Source organism: Schistocerca cancellata, chromosome 2, assembly GCF_023864275.1.
Source record: "Schistocerca cancellata isolate TAMUIC-IGC-003103 chromosome 2, iqSchCanc2.1, whole genome shotgun sequence".
Lineage (NCBI taxonomy): Eukaryota > Metazoa > Arthropoda > Insecta > Orthoptera > Acrididae > Schistocerca > Schistocerca cancellata.
Window position 1 is genome coordinate 1,051,323,596 of NC_064627.1, and position 15,513 is coordinate 1,051,339,108.

The 15,513-nt window shown below is 43.8% G+C and overlaps 1 protein-coding gene across 1 annotated transcript in view; it reads left to right on the plus strand.

Moving 5' to 3' along the window:
- Positions 1–15,513, plus strand: part of LOC126163035 (vesicular glutamate transporter 2-like) — a 181,937-nt gene that overhangs the window by 106,360 nt on the left and 60,064 nt on the right. Inside the window, exons 4-5 of the mRNA XM_049919908.1 lie at positions 4,699–4,932; positions 12,411–12,585. Coding sequence (XP_049775865.1) covers positions 4,699–4,932; positions 12,411–12,585 — 409 coding nt within the window. The remainder of the gene's footprint in view (positions 1–4,698; positions 4,933–12,410; positions 12,586–15,513) is intronic.

Below are 15,513 nucleotides of genomic sequence, written 5' to 3' on the forward strand. Positions count from 1 at the left end.
AAGGGAACTTGCTGTTCCAACAGTACAATGCACGTCCGCATGTATCCCGTGCCACCCAACGTGCTCTAGAAGGTGTAAGTCAACTACCCTGGCCAGCAAGATCTCCGGATCTGTCCCCCATTGAGCATGTTTGGGACTGGATGAAGCGTCGTCTCACGCGGTCTGCACGTCCAGCACGAACGCTGGTCCAACTGAGGCGCCAGGTGGAAATGGCATGGCAAGCCGTTCCACAGGGCTACATCCAGCATCTCTACGATCGTCTCCATGGGAGAATAGCAGCCTGCATTGCTGCGAAAGGTGGATATACACTGTACTAGTGCCGACATTGTGCATGCTCTGTTGCCTGTGTCTATGTGCCTGTGGTTCTGTCAGTGTGATCATGTGATGTATCTGACCCCAGGAATGTGTCAATAAAGTTTCCCCTTCCTGGGACAATGAATTCACGGTGTTCTTATTTCAACTTCCAGGAGTGTACATTGCCTTGTGTATTTGTATAATCAATTCAAGTGAAACTTTCTTAAACATTGCATGTGACTTGATTATTTTTTATTATGGTAAAAGTAAAGTTAGCTCAAGATATCTTCAGCGCTCCCTCCTTGAGGTTTTTCTGTAAGCGCCACTGTAGCCAAAAAGCAAGTTTTGTTGACTGAAATTAGCAGGGATGCAGACATTTTAAAAATCTGATGGAGCAGTAGTTATAATCTGATATTTATCTGCATATCTACAAGTAATATCATATACCACTAGTAACTTCTCACTTCAAAATTATCAGCTCAACAAGCCAGTGCCAACAACTCTCTCTCATCTCATGGAGCCTAATTTGCTTATTTGACCAAGAGTGCTCTGGGTCATACTGCACGCTACTTGAGACATCTGGTGATAGCAAGGCAAGTGCCAGCATGAGGCATCTTTTGATATTCAGAAGACTGCTAATATGACCAAAAAAGATTTTGAACAGGATTACAGAACAGATGCAATAGGAGGCATAATTTTACAAGACTTCACTGGCATGAGTGCTCTGCATCACGCTCACGTTACTTGAGCTGTGACTGAGAGGTCATGTGTCATTGGAGTAACCAACTCATAAGAGCCATTGTGAAGCGACACTTTATGTGGGTCGGATTGCCCTCAGAAGTTTGCGCACCAAGGTGGCACATGATAGCTGTCTGTCAGCTGGTGGTGTAATTACAGTTTCACAAGCATGAAATGGAGGCTGGAAGCATCGTTTGCCCTCCACTTCATGTGTGCAGTATGTATGATAGCAGCATAGAGCAGGAGTATCTCTAGAGCGAGCGTAATGTTTGCCCTAAGCTCACTGCAGATTTTGAATCTTATTACATCACTAGTATTAAGTTTTCTTGTATGCTACACTCCCCCAACTCCACAATCGTTATTCACTATATTTATGTGTGCGTGTGTGTGCGCACATCTGAAAAAAATCTAATGTAACACTTTCTCGTTGCAGGTGTAAATGCTAAACCAATCACTGAGGCTGTTGTTAACATATGACACTATATAGATGTGATGACAATCAGACATGTCTACATATAAGGTGCTCAGTTTTTCAAATGGTACATCTGCACTAATTATTTACAATGTGCAGTTATACTGGCATTAAACGGATCTTTTTATACATGAATGAACGCATTTACACATCAATTTATAATAGGCAGACACATATTCTATCTTGTGTGAGCTATACTTGATGTATGTTACGTTCTAGCATCAAACTGAACTGCTGAGATATAGTACATAGTGTGGTCTCATAATTATTTTATTGCATTCAATCCTAGCCCTAAACTGATTGTTTATAGGAGTGTGGGGGTCTTAGGTTTATTGTGTTGTCAATATGCACATGTATTGCATACAATCGAAGAGGTGCATTTGCATGGTGATGTGCTGTCCCAAGTAAGCTGTGTAGAACTAGGCTCACTATCAGCAGATTTCTCAAGTAACACACAGTGTGAATGCACAGCAGCTGAGTCTCATGAAACCTACTGCCTATGTTATACACTTTGCAAAGCAGTTCAGAATTTTTTCAGTTGGTTGAATATCAAAGACATCACATTCATTGTATCAGCTTACATCTACAGCGCCTATGCACTGATATTTGCACACACTGTGTCTACAAGAAAGTTGTCAGTTCTTTTGACAGAAAGTATTTGATGTGGAGTAGACATCACATTCTGGCAGCTGCCTTTAGGAGGTTGTCAGTAAAAATCTCCAGTATAGTGCATTATGCTCCACACAGTCTGGCTGCATGATATCAAAACAGCTGCACCGCCAGTGCTGTGTCTGTTGTACCATGAAGTTGATAACTTTCTCTTTTAAAAGGAGACCGTCTCAAGTCGTAGACGAGCTGCATGTGTTTAAACGAACATTTTTCGATCAAATAAGCAACTCAAGATACCGTATACACATCACACATCTATTATACTTCTGAGTCTTAAGATGGATGGTATATGTTGTTGGGTGATGTGTGATTTTGTTAGACATAGTAGATGCATATTTTTGCAAGCATAGATTTGTGTATGATTATGGGGGTCAATTTTACATGTTGATGTAATACATGCCCAAATGCAGGAAGAGCCAGTGAATGTAAGTATATCTTTATCTGAAATATAGGGCATCGTTTTGATAAAATGAAATCCAAACTGTGATAGTAAATACGTTTTCTTATACTTTCTTTGGCAGCTACCGACTTGAAAACAAATATTTGGGCTACTGAGGGGAAAAGAGGTGGAATTGAGTGTGAATGCATCTTTATATTTCACAGTTAGTTAGTTCTTTTTATGCATTATGCGTAGCATGCGTTTTTTCCAGTGGAATGGATGAATTTATGTAGCAGGCAGAAACACATCTGCATAAAGGGTCGTGAGGCAATGTGTGACATACTTTCGATGTGGGTATGACGTTTGTGTGACGTCCATGTGAACTGTATGAACCATGTGTGGTATGCATGTGATGTGCATATTATTTGTGATGTGTGATGTTAATTAATAACGCCTCCACAAAGAAGTACAGATGACTAGACTCATGCAACTGCTCTAAAGGAGGATTTGGAATTAATTTGTTGAAATACAGTACAAAGAGCTGCACTTACCATCAGACAGCTAATTATTTACAGTGCCCAGTTACATCTGCACTGCGTGGATCTTTTTCTACAAGGCTGGACATGTGTGCACATCAGTCAGGTACATCTGTGTTTTGGCCTATCCTACCAATCTGCCAATTTTTGTGACCTATTCTACCAATTTCCTACCAATTTTGCAAGCAGTTTTCGAAATTAATTATGGTCCCATCACTACAGAGCATGGAGATAGAATGGAGAGGAAATTGCCTGAAAGCAGTGAGAGCCCCCATTGATTGACTGAGAACATGATGACAGTCATGTGTTGCTGTGGAGGTCTGAGAGAAGGTCAGTGACTTTGAATATAATGACAATTTCCTCAGTGCACCACAAATGCAATTTGTGGAACACTGACGTGGAAATACGCTGACATTATTAGTTACTGGAATGGTGAAACCAAATAGTGCTGACATCAACGATTTTCTGCTCAGAACCGACCCTGCCCTACTACTTGTAATCACCTTGGGTGGCAATGCATTATCTACCATGTGCTCCCATGCTAGACATGAGGTTATGATGGTTTTTTTGTGGTAGGGCGTTCCATTCCTTCACCATTTCGGATGGAAATTGTTGGATAGTCGTTGATGCATGTGGACATGCTGCTACATGTATCTCCATACATCCCACATGCGACCAACAGGATTTAAGTCGGGAGGGGGTATTTAGAGCCTATCCATTTGCTGGACATCCTCTCATTCCAAGAGCTCCTCCACTTGCACTGTTTGATGCAGTCATGCATCGTCATCCATAGATACATAGTCATCCCTGAAAAGACGCAAATGGAGAAGAAGGTCAGTGTTGTAATAATGTTAACTGATGAGAGTACTGTATTCATAGATTTGGAGGTCAGTATGCACCGTAACATCTGGACCCTCCGAAGCGATGATCTTCAAAACGATTCAGATTGCATCATGTGTTTCCAGCTCTAGCAATGTGAGGGTACGCCCAGGGAGACACCTGGTCAGATGAATCTCATTCCTTGCTATACTACATTGCTGATCATGTTTGGATGCACTGTCATCCAGGTAAACGACTAGATGGAACATGGGTTGCACCAGAGACACAGGCAGTACTACACCATTTGGGCTATTCACATGGGCTTCCATGTTACCTATGGTAGTAATAGAACGTTCCTCGGTATTTGTGGGCTATGAGAATATTATTGTGCACCTCCTGCATTTCCTATTGTTTGATGTCTTACTCCAATACTGGTGGCATCTTCCAGTCAGATAACTGTGCATGTCACAAGGACAAATCGTGGTTCGAGGAGCATGGTAGTGAACTCTTGATAACTAAGTTCGCCTGAACCAGGTGGTGCACATCCGGGACACTGTGCAGCACCAGCTCAATGCAAACGTGATCCGTGTGTAGACGCCCGACGCCACAGGAACCTGGAAAGCATTCACATTCTACATGTGGACCAACACTTTTAAGGAGGTGCTCATAATGTTTTGACTCATCAGCATAACAACGTTCGCTACTTTGGACCGGGTCAGGGATCTACGTAGTCCACAGCTCACACCGCGACAGCTGGTAAGTGACGCGCAGCGTGTGGTTGGTGCCCGCAGAGCCGAGAGTTCGAGTGGTCGTCGGGCACGCAGGGCCTGGTGCTGGGCGCCTTCTTCTGGGGCTACGTGGTGACGCAGATCCCGGGCGGCTGGCTGGCGGCGCGTGTGGGCGGCGCGCGGCTGTACGGGGCGGGCATCGCCGCCACGGCCGCCCTCACCCTGCTGACGCCGCCGCTGGCGCGCCTCTCCGTCTACCTGCTGCTCGCCCTGCGCATCATCGAGGGCCTCCTGGAGGTGGGACCGCAGCGTATTTAGTCGCTAAGCTGTTTACTAGTTCTGAATTAATGAGAATATTCTGCATCTCTTATTACTATTTTTGTCACTGAGTGTGTCATCATTTTTGTTTACGGTTTATTCCTATACGAGGTGCATTCAAGTTCTAAGGCCTCCGATTTTTTTTCTGATTAACTACTCACCCGAAATCGATGAAACTGGCGTTACTTCTCGACGTAATCGCCCTGCAGACGTACACATTTTTCACAACGCTGACGCCATGATTCCATGGCAGCGGCGAAGGCTTCTTTAGAGTCTGTTTTGACCACTGGAAAATCGCTGAGGCAATAGCAGCACGGCTGGTGAATGTGTGGCCACGGAGAGTATCTCTCATTTTTGGAAAAAGCCAAAAGTCACTAGGTGCCAGGTCAGGTGAGTAGGGAGCATGAGGACTCACTTCAAAGTTGTTATCACGAAGAAACTGTTGCGTAACGTTAGCTCGATGTGCGGTTGCGTTGTCTTGGTGAAACAGCACATGCGCAGCCCTTCCCGGGCGTTTTTGTTGCACTGCTGGAAGGAATTTGTCCTTCAAAACATTTTCATAGGATGCAACTGTTACCGTAGTGCCCTTTGGAGCGCAATGGGTAAGGATTACGCCCTCGCTGTCCCAGAACATGGACACCATCATTTTTTCAGCACTGGCGGTTACCCGAAATTTTTTTGGTGGTGGTGAATCTGTGTGCTTCCATCGAGCTGACTGGCGCTTTGTTTCAGGATTGAAAAATGGCATCCACGTCTCATCCATTGTCACAACCGACGAAAAGAAAGTCCCATTCATGCTGTCGTTGCACGTCAACATTGCTTGGCAACATGCCACACGGGCAGCCATGTGGTCATCCGTCAGCATTTGTGGCACCCACCTGGATGACACTTTTCGCATTTTCAGGTCGTCATGCAGGATTGTGTGCACAGAACCCACATAAATGCCAACTCTGGAGGCGATCTGTTCAACAGTCGTTCGGCGATCCCCCAAAACAATTCTCTCCACTTTCTCGATCATGTCGTCAGACCGGCTTGTGCGAGCCCGAGGTTGTTTCAGTTTGTTGTCACATGATGTTCTGCCTTCATTAAACTGCCGCACCCACGAACGCACTTTCGACACATCCATAACACCATCATCAAATGTCTCCTTCAACTGTCGATGAATTTCAATTGGTTTCACACCACGCAAATTCAGAAAACGAATGATTGCACACTGTTCAAGTAAGGAAAACGTCGCCATTTTAAGTATTTAAAACAGTTCTCATTCTCGCCGCTGGCGGTAAAATTCCATCTGCCGTACGGTGCTGCCATCTCTGGGACGTATTGACAATGAACGCGGCCTCATTTTAAAACAATGCGCATGTTTCTATCTCTTTCCAGTCCGGAGAAAAAAAATCAGAGGCCTTAGAACTTGAATGCGTCTCGTAATGCCGCTGGTCAGCCATACATTCTCGGTGTTTAGTAAAGTACATGATGCACTCATTTAATTCACATTGCTATCCAATACAATTTATTGTTCACTGTTATTCTCCATCCTTCCCTTATGCCGTATCTTCCTACAGTCGGGAGAGCAGTGTGCTGACCACGTGCCCCTCCATATCCGCATCGAGTGATGCCGAGAGCTGAAGGTGACACGGCGGCCGATCAGTACCGTTGGGCATTCGTGGCATGTTCGGGAGGATTTCGTTTCATGGGTCAGCGTATTAAATCGAATTTGGCGATGTTAGTGATAACGGCTGGGCAGGCGCCCTCTCTAGCGTCATTACTCCCCCCCCCCCCCCCCCCCTGTGAAGTCCAGCTCTCTGCGAGTGTTATCTCACGTGCAAACGTGAGAACGTTTCCTAATTCTTTGCGGGCTATGGAACTGGGACGGGACTTGCATACCTATTGGAATATGGGAAACCTCCTATAAACCACATCCAGGGTGGCTGGCACACCAGCCCTCATCCTTGATCCGCTGCGTGGGTTCGATCCGGGACTGGCGCGCCTCCCTCTATTCTGGAAAGGGATGCTTTAACGTGCGAATATCTCGATCAATATGAAGAGTTTTTTACAATATCGATATTGTAACGTAATATTTACGTATATACCACTATTAAATGCATGTAAGTAAAATTTATTTTCATTTGAATTATGCATTTTCAAAACTGTCCTACATATTTTGTTTAATCGAGTAACTAGAAACATTGACTGTTATTAGTGTTATCTGATTATTACTATTATTACCGTTAACAATTAGTACTGAAAACTAAAACAGAAAATAAGTCGTAAGCGAAATATGCACGACGTGCGTTTGTTTACAATGTAATCGATGCTTACGATAATAATATCTTTGGATGTTTCTGACCCCTTATAGCAGGAAGAAGTTACTAACAAGGAGACATGTTTTTGGAAATAGTTGTGTATACATCGTGATGAAGTGCTGTGTTGCACTGTTTCGGAACTGGTTGTGATTATCATTGAAATCTATAATAAAACGTGGTTGAAAGGAGGAAACAGTCTTTCACACTTCATTTAATAGTATATATAAAACTAAATTGGGGTTTTAATCCATTTTGCAAGCCGGAATATAACACTAGACATATTGCACCAAAGTCTGTGAAATGAAACAATGGATGGATAACAACCAGTAGATAAATAAAAGTAATTTCTTTCAAATTAATTTAAAAATCAATTAATATTTTTAATTTTGTCTCTTGTATTTACTTCATAGGGCTATGCGCAGTGATAACACAAGCATATCACTGTGACAGTTAGTGAGGTTTGCTAAGTGTTATTATCATTGTTTATGTTATTTCTTCAGAGTACTAATGGCAACAGATACACTACTGGCCATTAAAATTGCGCCGGCCGCGGTGGCCGTGCGGTTCTGGCGCTGCAGTCCGGAACCGCGGGACTGCTACGGTCGCAGGTTCGAATCCTGCCTCGGGCATGGGTGTGTGTGATGTCCTTAGGTTAGTTAGGTTTAAGTAGTTCTAAGTTCTAGGGGACTTATGACCTAAGATGTTGAGTCCCATAGTGCTCAGAGCCATTTGAAGCATTAAAATTGCTACACGACGAAGATGACGTGCTACAGACGCGAAATTTAACTGACAGGAAGAAGATGTTGTGATATGGAATTAATTAGCTTTTCAGAGCATTCACACAAGGTTGGTGCCGGTGGCGACACCTACAACGTGTTGACATGAGGAAAGTTTCCAACTGATTTCTCATACACAAACAGCAGTTGATCGGCGTTGCCTGGTGAAACGTTGTTGTGATGCCTCGTGTGAGGAGGAGAAATGCGTACCATCACGTTTCCGACTTTGATAAAGGTCGGATTGTAGCCTATCGCGATTGCGGTTTATCGTATCGCGACGTTGCTGCTCGCGTTGGTCGAGATCCAATGACTGTTAGCAGAATATGGAATCGGTGAGTTCAGGAGGGTAATACGGAACGCCGTGCTGGATCCCAACGGCCTCGTATCACTAGCAGATGACAGGCATCTTATCCGCATTGCTGTAACGGATCGTGCAGCCACGTCTCGATCCCTAAGTCAACAGATGGGGACGTTTGCAAGACAACAACCAACTGCACGAACAGTTCGACGACGTTTGCAGCAGCATTGACTATCAGCTCGGAGACCATGGCTGCGGTTACCCTAAACGCTGCATCACAGACAGGAGCGCCTGAGATGGTGTACTCACCGACGAATCTGGGTGCACTAATGGCAAAACGTCATATTTTCGGATGAATCCAGGTTCTGTGAACAGCATCATGATGGTCGCATCCGTGTTTGGCAACATCGCGGTGAACACACATTGCAAGTGTGTATTCGTCATCGCCATACTGGCGTATCACCCGGCGTGATGGTATGGGGTGCCATTGGTTACACGTCTCGGTCACCTCTTGTTCGCACTGACGGCACTTTGAACAGTGGACGTTACATTTCAGATGTGTTACGACCCGTGACCCTACCCTTCATTCGATCCCTGCGAAACCCTACATTTCAGCAGGATAATGCACGACCGCGTGTCGCAGTATCTGTACAGGCCTTTCAGGATACAGAAAATGTTCGACTGCTGCCCTGGCAGCACATTCTCCAGATCTCTCGCCAATTGAAAACATCTGGTCAATGGTGTCCGAGCAACTGGCTCGTCACAATACGCCAGTCACTACTCTTGATGAACTGTGGTATCGTGTTGAAGCTACATGGGCAGCTGTACCTGTACACGCCATGCAAGGTCTGTTTGACTCAATGCCCAGGCGTATCAAGGCCGTTATTACAGCCAGAGGTACTGATTTCTCAGTATCTATGCACCCAAATTGCGTGAAAATGTAATCACATGTCAGTTCTATTATAATATATTTGTCCAATGAATACCCGTTTATCATCTGCATTTCTTCTTGGTGTAGCAATTTTAATTTCCAGTAGTGTAGTTAGACGCCCCAGGAAGAATATTTCATGCATAGGGCCATAAATAAAAACGAAAATATGTTTGGCGACGAAAAAAGCAATAACAGACAAAGAATATTCTTACTAACTCATACCTTACTATAAAAATTCTAGTGAAAAATTTAACGAAGAAATTATGTAAAATTCAAAAAGTGAAAGACACCCCCACACATGCACACAAACCCAACCACAAACCAACCAACCCCAACCCCCCCCCCCCAAAAAAAAATCACACACACACACACACACACACACACACACACACACACACACACACACACACGGTGCACCTAACACCCACTGTCCCTCGGTTCCAACCCCAACACCCCACTCCACTCTCAGCCTCTATAGCTTCGATGATCACTCAGTCAACCGTACAGCAGTGGGCAAGCCACGTGCAGTGCGCAATAGGAATTTTTATGTGTAGTGAAACGCATAAGTGCAACATATTGTCAGTTGTAAACCTGTACTGTGTGAATCTATTGCCTAAAGAAGAATCAATGTCTACGTGACGAGATTAGAAAAACAAAAAATAAATTGCAAATCCGTAATTGTAAATAGTTACATAACTTGAATATGCTGTCAGGAAATACTACAGGTCTTCTAAGAAGATTTATATCGTTAAATAATTTTCTTTATGTTATAGATCGCTGATGGTGCCTAATATGAATAGGTCAAACATATTTCGTTAAAGACAAAACAAACACTTAATTGCAATAGCATAACTGGACTGACAAATTCAGACACCAATGATGTTGGAAGAATGCTTCCTGTTACTTGTGAACCAACATTTCGTTTCTTCCGCCAGTTCACGTGCTTTTTAAAACCTTCACCTTGCGTCCACTGCATATTTGTGTTTCAGTAAAGAAACACAAACACACAGCAAGAACATTCTCAACGCAGTAATTTTCTTGGAACACTCTATTTATTAACACTCACATTCCCCTGCCATCCTTTTTTCCAGATTTCACAAAAACACTTTGAAGAACACCAAAGAAAAGAAAAACAATAGAAAAACTGAGGAACAGAGAGCACATTAGCTGAAAAAAAATATTAGAAAAACTGAGAAAAAGAAAGCACATACATTGGAATACGCCCTTTTCTCGCACTCGTAATCATATACTGAAACACTTTCAATTGAGGCATTGCTGACACGCCATTTGCCTTCCATCGTAGATGGGCGCTCGCTGGTCTCCCATGCCCACGAGGTAGCCTACACAGTCTTGGTGACAAATTGCAGCTGTTGGCATGACGTAAGTTCTGGAAGTCGTCAGCCTCCTGACTGAACGGCGCTAGTGGGTGGTCACAGTAGCAGGACGTATGAGTAACCACACCAATGACCACAGTAGGCCATAATTAATGTAGCTATAAAATAGTGCTTAATACACTGTTATAAGTTATGTGTCAGTTAATATACGTTTTTAGTCTCCTCAGAAGGTATATTACACGGTAGAGCTTGGAGCACACATTCACTGCGTGCTCATTCATTCATAGTTTTCTGCCAATCATGAATCCCGGCAGTTTGACAGCCTCCACATCAGGGGCAGTGGCAAGGGGCGGGGGTCTACGGGGGCTACAGCCCCCCCCCCCCCCAATGGAGTATCATATTACACTGGATAAAATAACTTCAGAAATCAGCGAATATATTACTTCAACAGATTAAATCATTTTTTTAATAATTATATAGCAATATAGGTTGCAATGTATTTCAAACACATTTTAACAAAATAATAAGAGCGGCAAATAGCTTACTGTCTAAACCAGTAAATATCATTTAACTTAAAATGGGAGCCTTATTATTTATTAATATACATTGAATGTATATTAATGTACGAGTACCACTTACAATAATCAACAAAGCTAAATATGCCGGGTATGCCTACCAACACTTAAATTGCTGACCCCAGACAAAAACTTCGAAATCGCTGGACATCTGGGTCAAATCGTATTATTTTCCCGGGCACACATTCCGTACACACGTTTTTACCCTTAACTCCAAAATAGTTATCAAAAACTACTTTAAACAACACCATATTTTACCAATTTGTCGGTGGAGGACCCCAACTCTCCTTTTGTTATGCGATATCCATTCCCCCAAACCCCCTCCCACCACAACCATTAGCCCCCGCCCCCCCCCCCCCCTCACCGTCTTCTAGAGTCGCCCGTGCTCCGCATTATCATGGTATCCAACGCTGCTAAGACTGCATATCAGATATGCGTTTTTTTCTTCATTAATTTTCATTTAATTGTCGATGAGCCATTCTTTGATGTTATCAGAGAGCACGTTTGTTGCTTGAAGAGCTCGTGTTTCCTTTCGCAAAAAGGGCGGTGTCATCAACAAACTGTAAGATTTGGTTGTTACAACCCGGATTGTTAACGTAAATAAGGAGCAGGAGATGTTTTATGGCGGACCCCAGGGGTGCGCCATACTCCAGTTTTTGTCCTTGGGAGAGTGTGCCATTAGCTGATACTACCTGCTTTCGGTTTTCAAGATAGGGTTGAAGAGCAGCCAGTACAACACCTCCAAACCATAGCGCTTTAATTTACTAAGCAATAATTCGTGCGAGATGCAATCAAATGCCTTGCTGAAGTCGCAGAGTGTCAGTGTCACACATTATCTGTCTGCAAACCCTTGCCTTATCTTCCTAATGAAGTCCATTGCCGCTGTAACTGTCTACTATCCCTCACGAAAACCTTGCTGTTTGTCCTGAAAGAGTTTATTGTCTTCGAAGTAATTTTGTAGCTGGATATAATGAATTTCTCGTTCTGTCCTTCAAAAAAGAGTAATATCCTGTTGTTATATGGGAAACCAAGTGAGCGGAGCAAGGTCTTTTGATTTCGTGCACGCTGAAATCGGTTTCGGTGTTAACCTTACTTTGGTAAGTGTTGATGCGAAAGGGAAGGATGTGCTGCATCCGGCAGTGTTCCGTTTGTACAAATACACTGTGATGCGTCTGAATATTAGCTCTGAGACAGAATAATCTGAATAACTGTGATCTTTTTACTGTTACGCGCGTGCCAGGGAGTGACGCACCCGGCCATCAACCACGTGTGGTCCCGCTGGGCCCCTCCCCACGAGCGGAGCCGGCTGGCCACGTTCGCGCTCTCCGGCAGCTACTTCGGCACGTTCGTGTCGCTGCCCGTGTCCGGCCTCATAGCGTCCAACCTCGGCTGGGAAGCCGTCTTCTACATCTGTGGTAAGGCAACGCAAGCAGATGAACCTCTATGTAGTACTTAATCACCCAGCTACGTGTCACTGATGGGAAAATTTCATTCATTTCACAACCTCACTGGAGAAAATGTTAGCCACTCCCTTAAGGGGCTCCGGAACGCCCTATACTTGCAATGTTAAAATAACGCTTATAAATTACATCTTTCCTCACAAAGTATTTGAGGTAGGAAGTTGAACTTTTTACAGATTATTTATTGGGATATGGGCTACAACTTAACACAGGGATTTTACAAAATTTTAGTTCAGTTATTAAAGATGATTTTTTTCAATTGTAATGAAAATTCACAACATTTTTTTGCAATTTTTTATTTATATATTCAAAAATATACAGTTTTTTGGAAAAAGGCTGTGTTAAATTATGCAGAAGGTACTGTGTAACATTTACTGAAAGTTTGAAACAAATATGTTTGGAAGATCCTTAGAAAACATGTAATTAGTATGAAAAATAAAAGTTTTGGGAATCGAGCGACAAAGATTGGATTAACTTTTTAGTCCATTCCAGGTCTATAGGATGGATTATCTTCATCCTCTGCAAACTCCTCCTCCAGCTTCCTCTTGTTCCTCCTCCTGTTTACTCTTGCTTGTATTTCTAGACTCTTTACAGCCCTGTCTGCAGCCCGAGGGCGTTCCTTGTCTAAAGCAAGCATCGCTCGTACCATGTTAGAACCTATCTTCATTCCCATATTTCTAAATACCTTGCACCTTACAATGTTGCCATCATTGAAAGTCGCAACAGCATCATACACACCAAAGTGAAGTGTTTCTATTCCAACAAATACAGTCTTGGGGATTCTCGACCATATAACGCTATTTACACTTTCATTGGGGTTTTGAGTTTTTCCGTGAATACACTTTTTCAACAGTTCAGGTGCTGCTAAGTCTCTGAAAATAGGTTTAGCCACAACACATACTTTATCTCACATCACTAAAATGTACCTGATGAACACGGACGTTAATAATAACACCATTTGACAGCAGTTTAACAGCGCCACAGTGGGTCACGCCCATGTAGAACACATTTTAAAAAAATTTAAAAATAGTTGTAGTCTTCGGAATTGAATAAATTATATATCTATTAAAAGGTAATAGTCTGCAGATTCAGAAAACGCAAAAAAGTAAAAATTGAACTTTTCATGATTTTGAGCCTTTCCGGAGCCCCTTAAAAGAGCACGGTTGTCGCTCTGAACAACAGCATATGGCGTAGATTTGTTACCAGGCGATCACGTGACCGTCCGTCGCTAACGTGAGCCGTGTCAGTGAAGTCGTGCTTATGTACCAGTAGTTTTATTATTTATTTATTTATTTATTATTATTATTATTGCTGTTTTGCCCTTAAAGAGCGCAGATGGACTAAACTACATGGCCAGTTCCTTTTGCTGCCTTCCTTGCTGCCCAAATTTCCCTCATTCGCTCACTGTGTTTCTGTTTCCGGTCCTCTGTCCATGCTTCTTGTCGGCTTTGTGTCTTCGGCTTCATCTTGATTGCCTTTTTGGTTGCCCATATTTCTTTCATCTTCCGGCTGTGAGCTTGCTTGCGTTCTTCGGCCCATTTTACGCCTGTTCGTTTGTCACAGTGTATCTCATGTATTTTACTTTTCTTAATGAGGTTTCTGAATTTTATTCTGTCGTTTATTGTGTCTGCTGTTATGTTGAGTTGGTTCAGGTTGTTTTTTACCTCTGCCGAGCGGTTCTAGGCGCTTCTGTCTTTCATTAATATGTACACCTCATACCATAGAATTTCCAATCCTGTTTATTATTTCTTTTCTCTTTGGCTCATAGCCGGCCGGTGTGGCCGAGCCGTTCTAGGCGTTTCAGTCTGGAACCGCGCGACCGCTACGGTCGCAGTTTCGAATCCTGCCTCGGGCATGGATGTGTGTGATGTCCTTAGGTTAGTTAGATTTAAGTAGTTCTAAGATCTAGGTGACTGATGACCTCAGATGTTAAGTCCCATAGTGCTCAGAGCCATTCTTTTTTTACCTCTGCCACCCATTTGTTGTTTCTAGTGGTTACCCAGTCAAAGATCTGTTTGGTCAGTCTGTATGATGGCATTCTGTATAGGTGTCCATACAATTGTAGTCTGTGTTTTCTAATCTTTTCTGTGATTGTCTCTGTATGTTTGCATAGTTCCTCTGTAGGTTTCTTGAGCCATATTCCATTCTTGTTAGTTGCGCCAAATATTTTCCTAAGTATTTTCCGTTCTACTTTTTCTAATTGCCTGATACGTGTATGCCCTAGGATTAGTGTGGTCTCTGCTGCATATAGCGCCTCGGGGAGCACCACCGTGGGGTAATTTGCCTTTTTGTGAGATAGACTTCTTGTTGTAATGATTCCACACTACTTTGTATGCCTTGTCCAGTTTAGTTTTTCTTTCTTCGTTTATTTATTTACACTCCTGGAAATGGAAAAAAGAACACATTGACACCGGTGTGTCAGACCCACCATACTTGCTCCGGACACTGCGAGAGGGCTGTACAAGCAATGATCACACGCACGGCACAGCGGACACACCAGGAACCGCGGTGTTGGCCGTCGAATGGCGCTAGCTGCGCAGCATTTGTGCACCGCCGCCGTCAGTGTCAGCCAGTTTGCCGTGGCATACGGAGCTCCATCGCAGTCTTTAACACTGGTAGCATGCCGCGACAGCGTGGACGCGAACCGTATGTGCAGTTGACGGACTTTGAGCGAGGGCGTATAGTGGGCATGCGGGAGGCCGGGTGGACGTACCGCCGAATTGCTCAACACGTGGGGCGTGAGGTCTCCACAGTACATCGATGTTGTCGCCAGTGGTCGGCGGAAGGTGCACCTGCCCGTCGACCTGGGACCGGACCGCAGCGACGCACGGATGCACGCCAAGACCGTAGGAACCTACGCAGTGCCGTAGGGGACCGCACCGC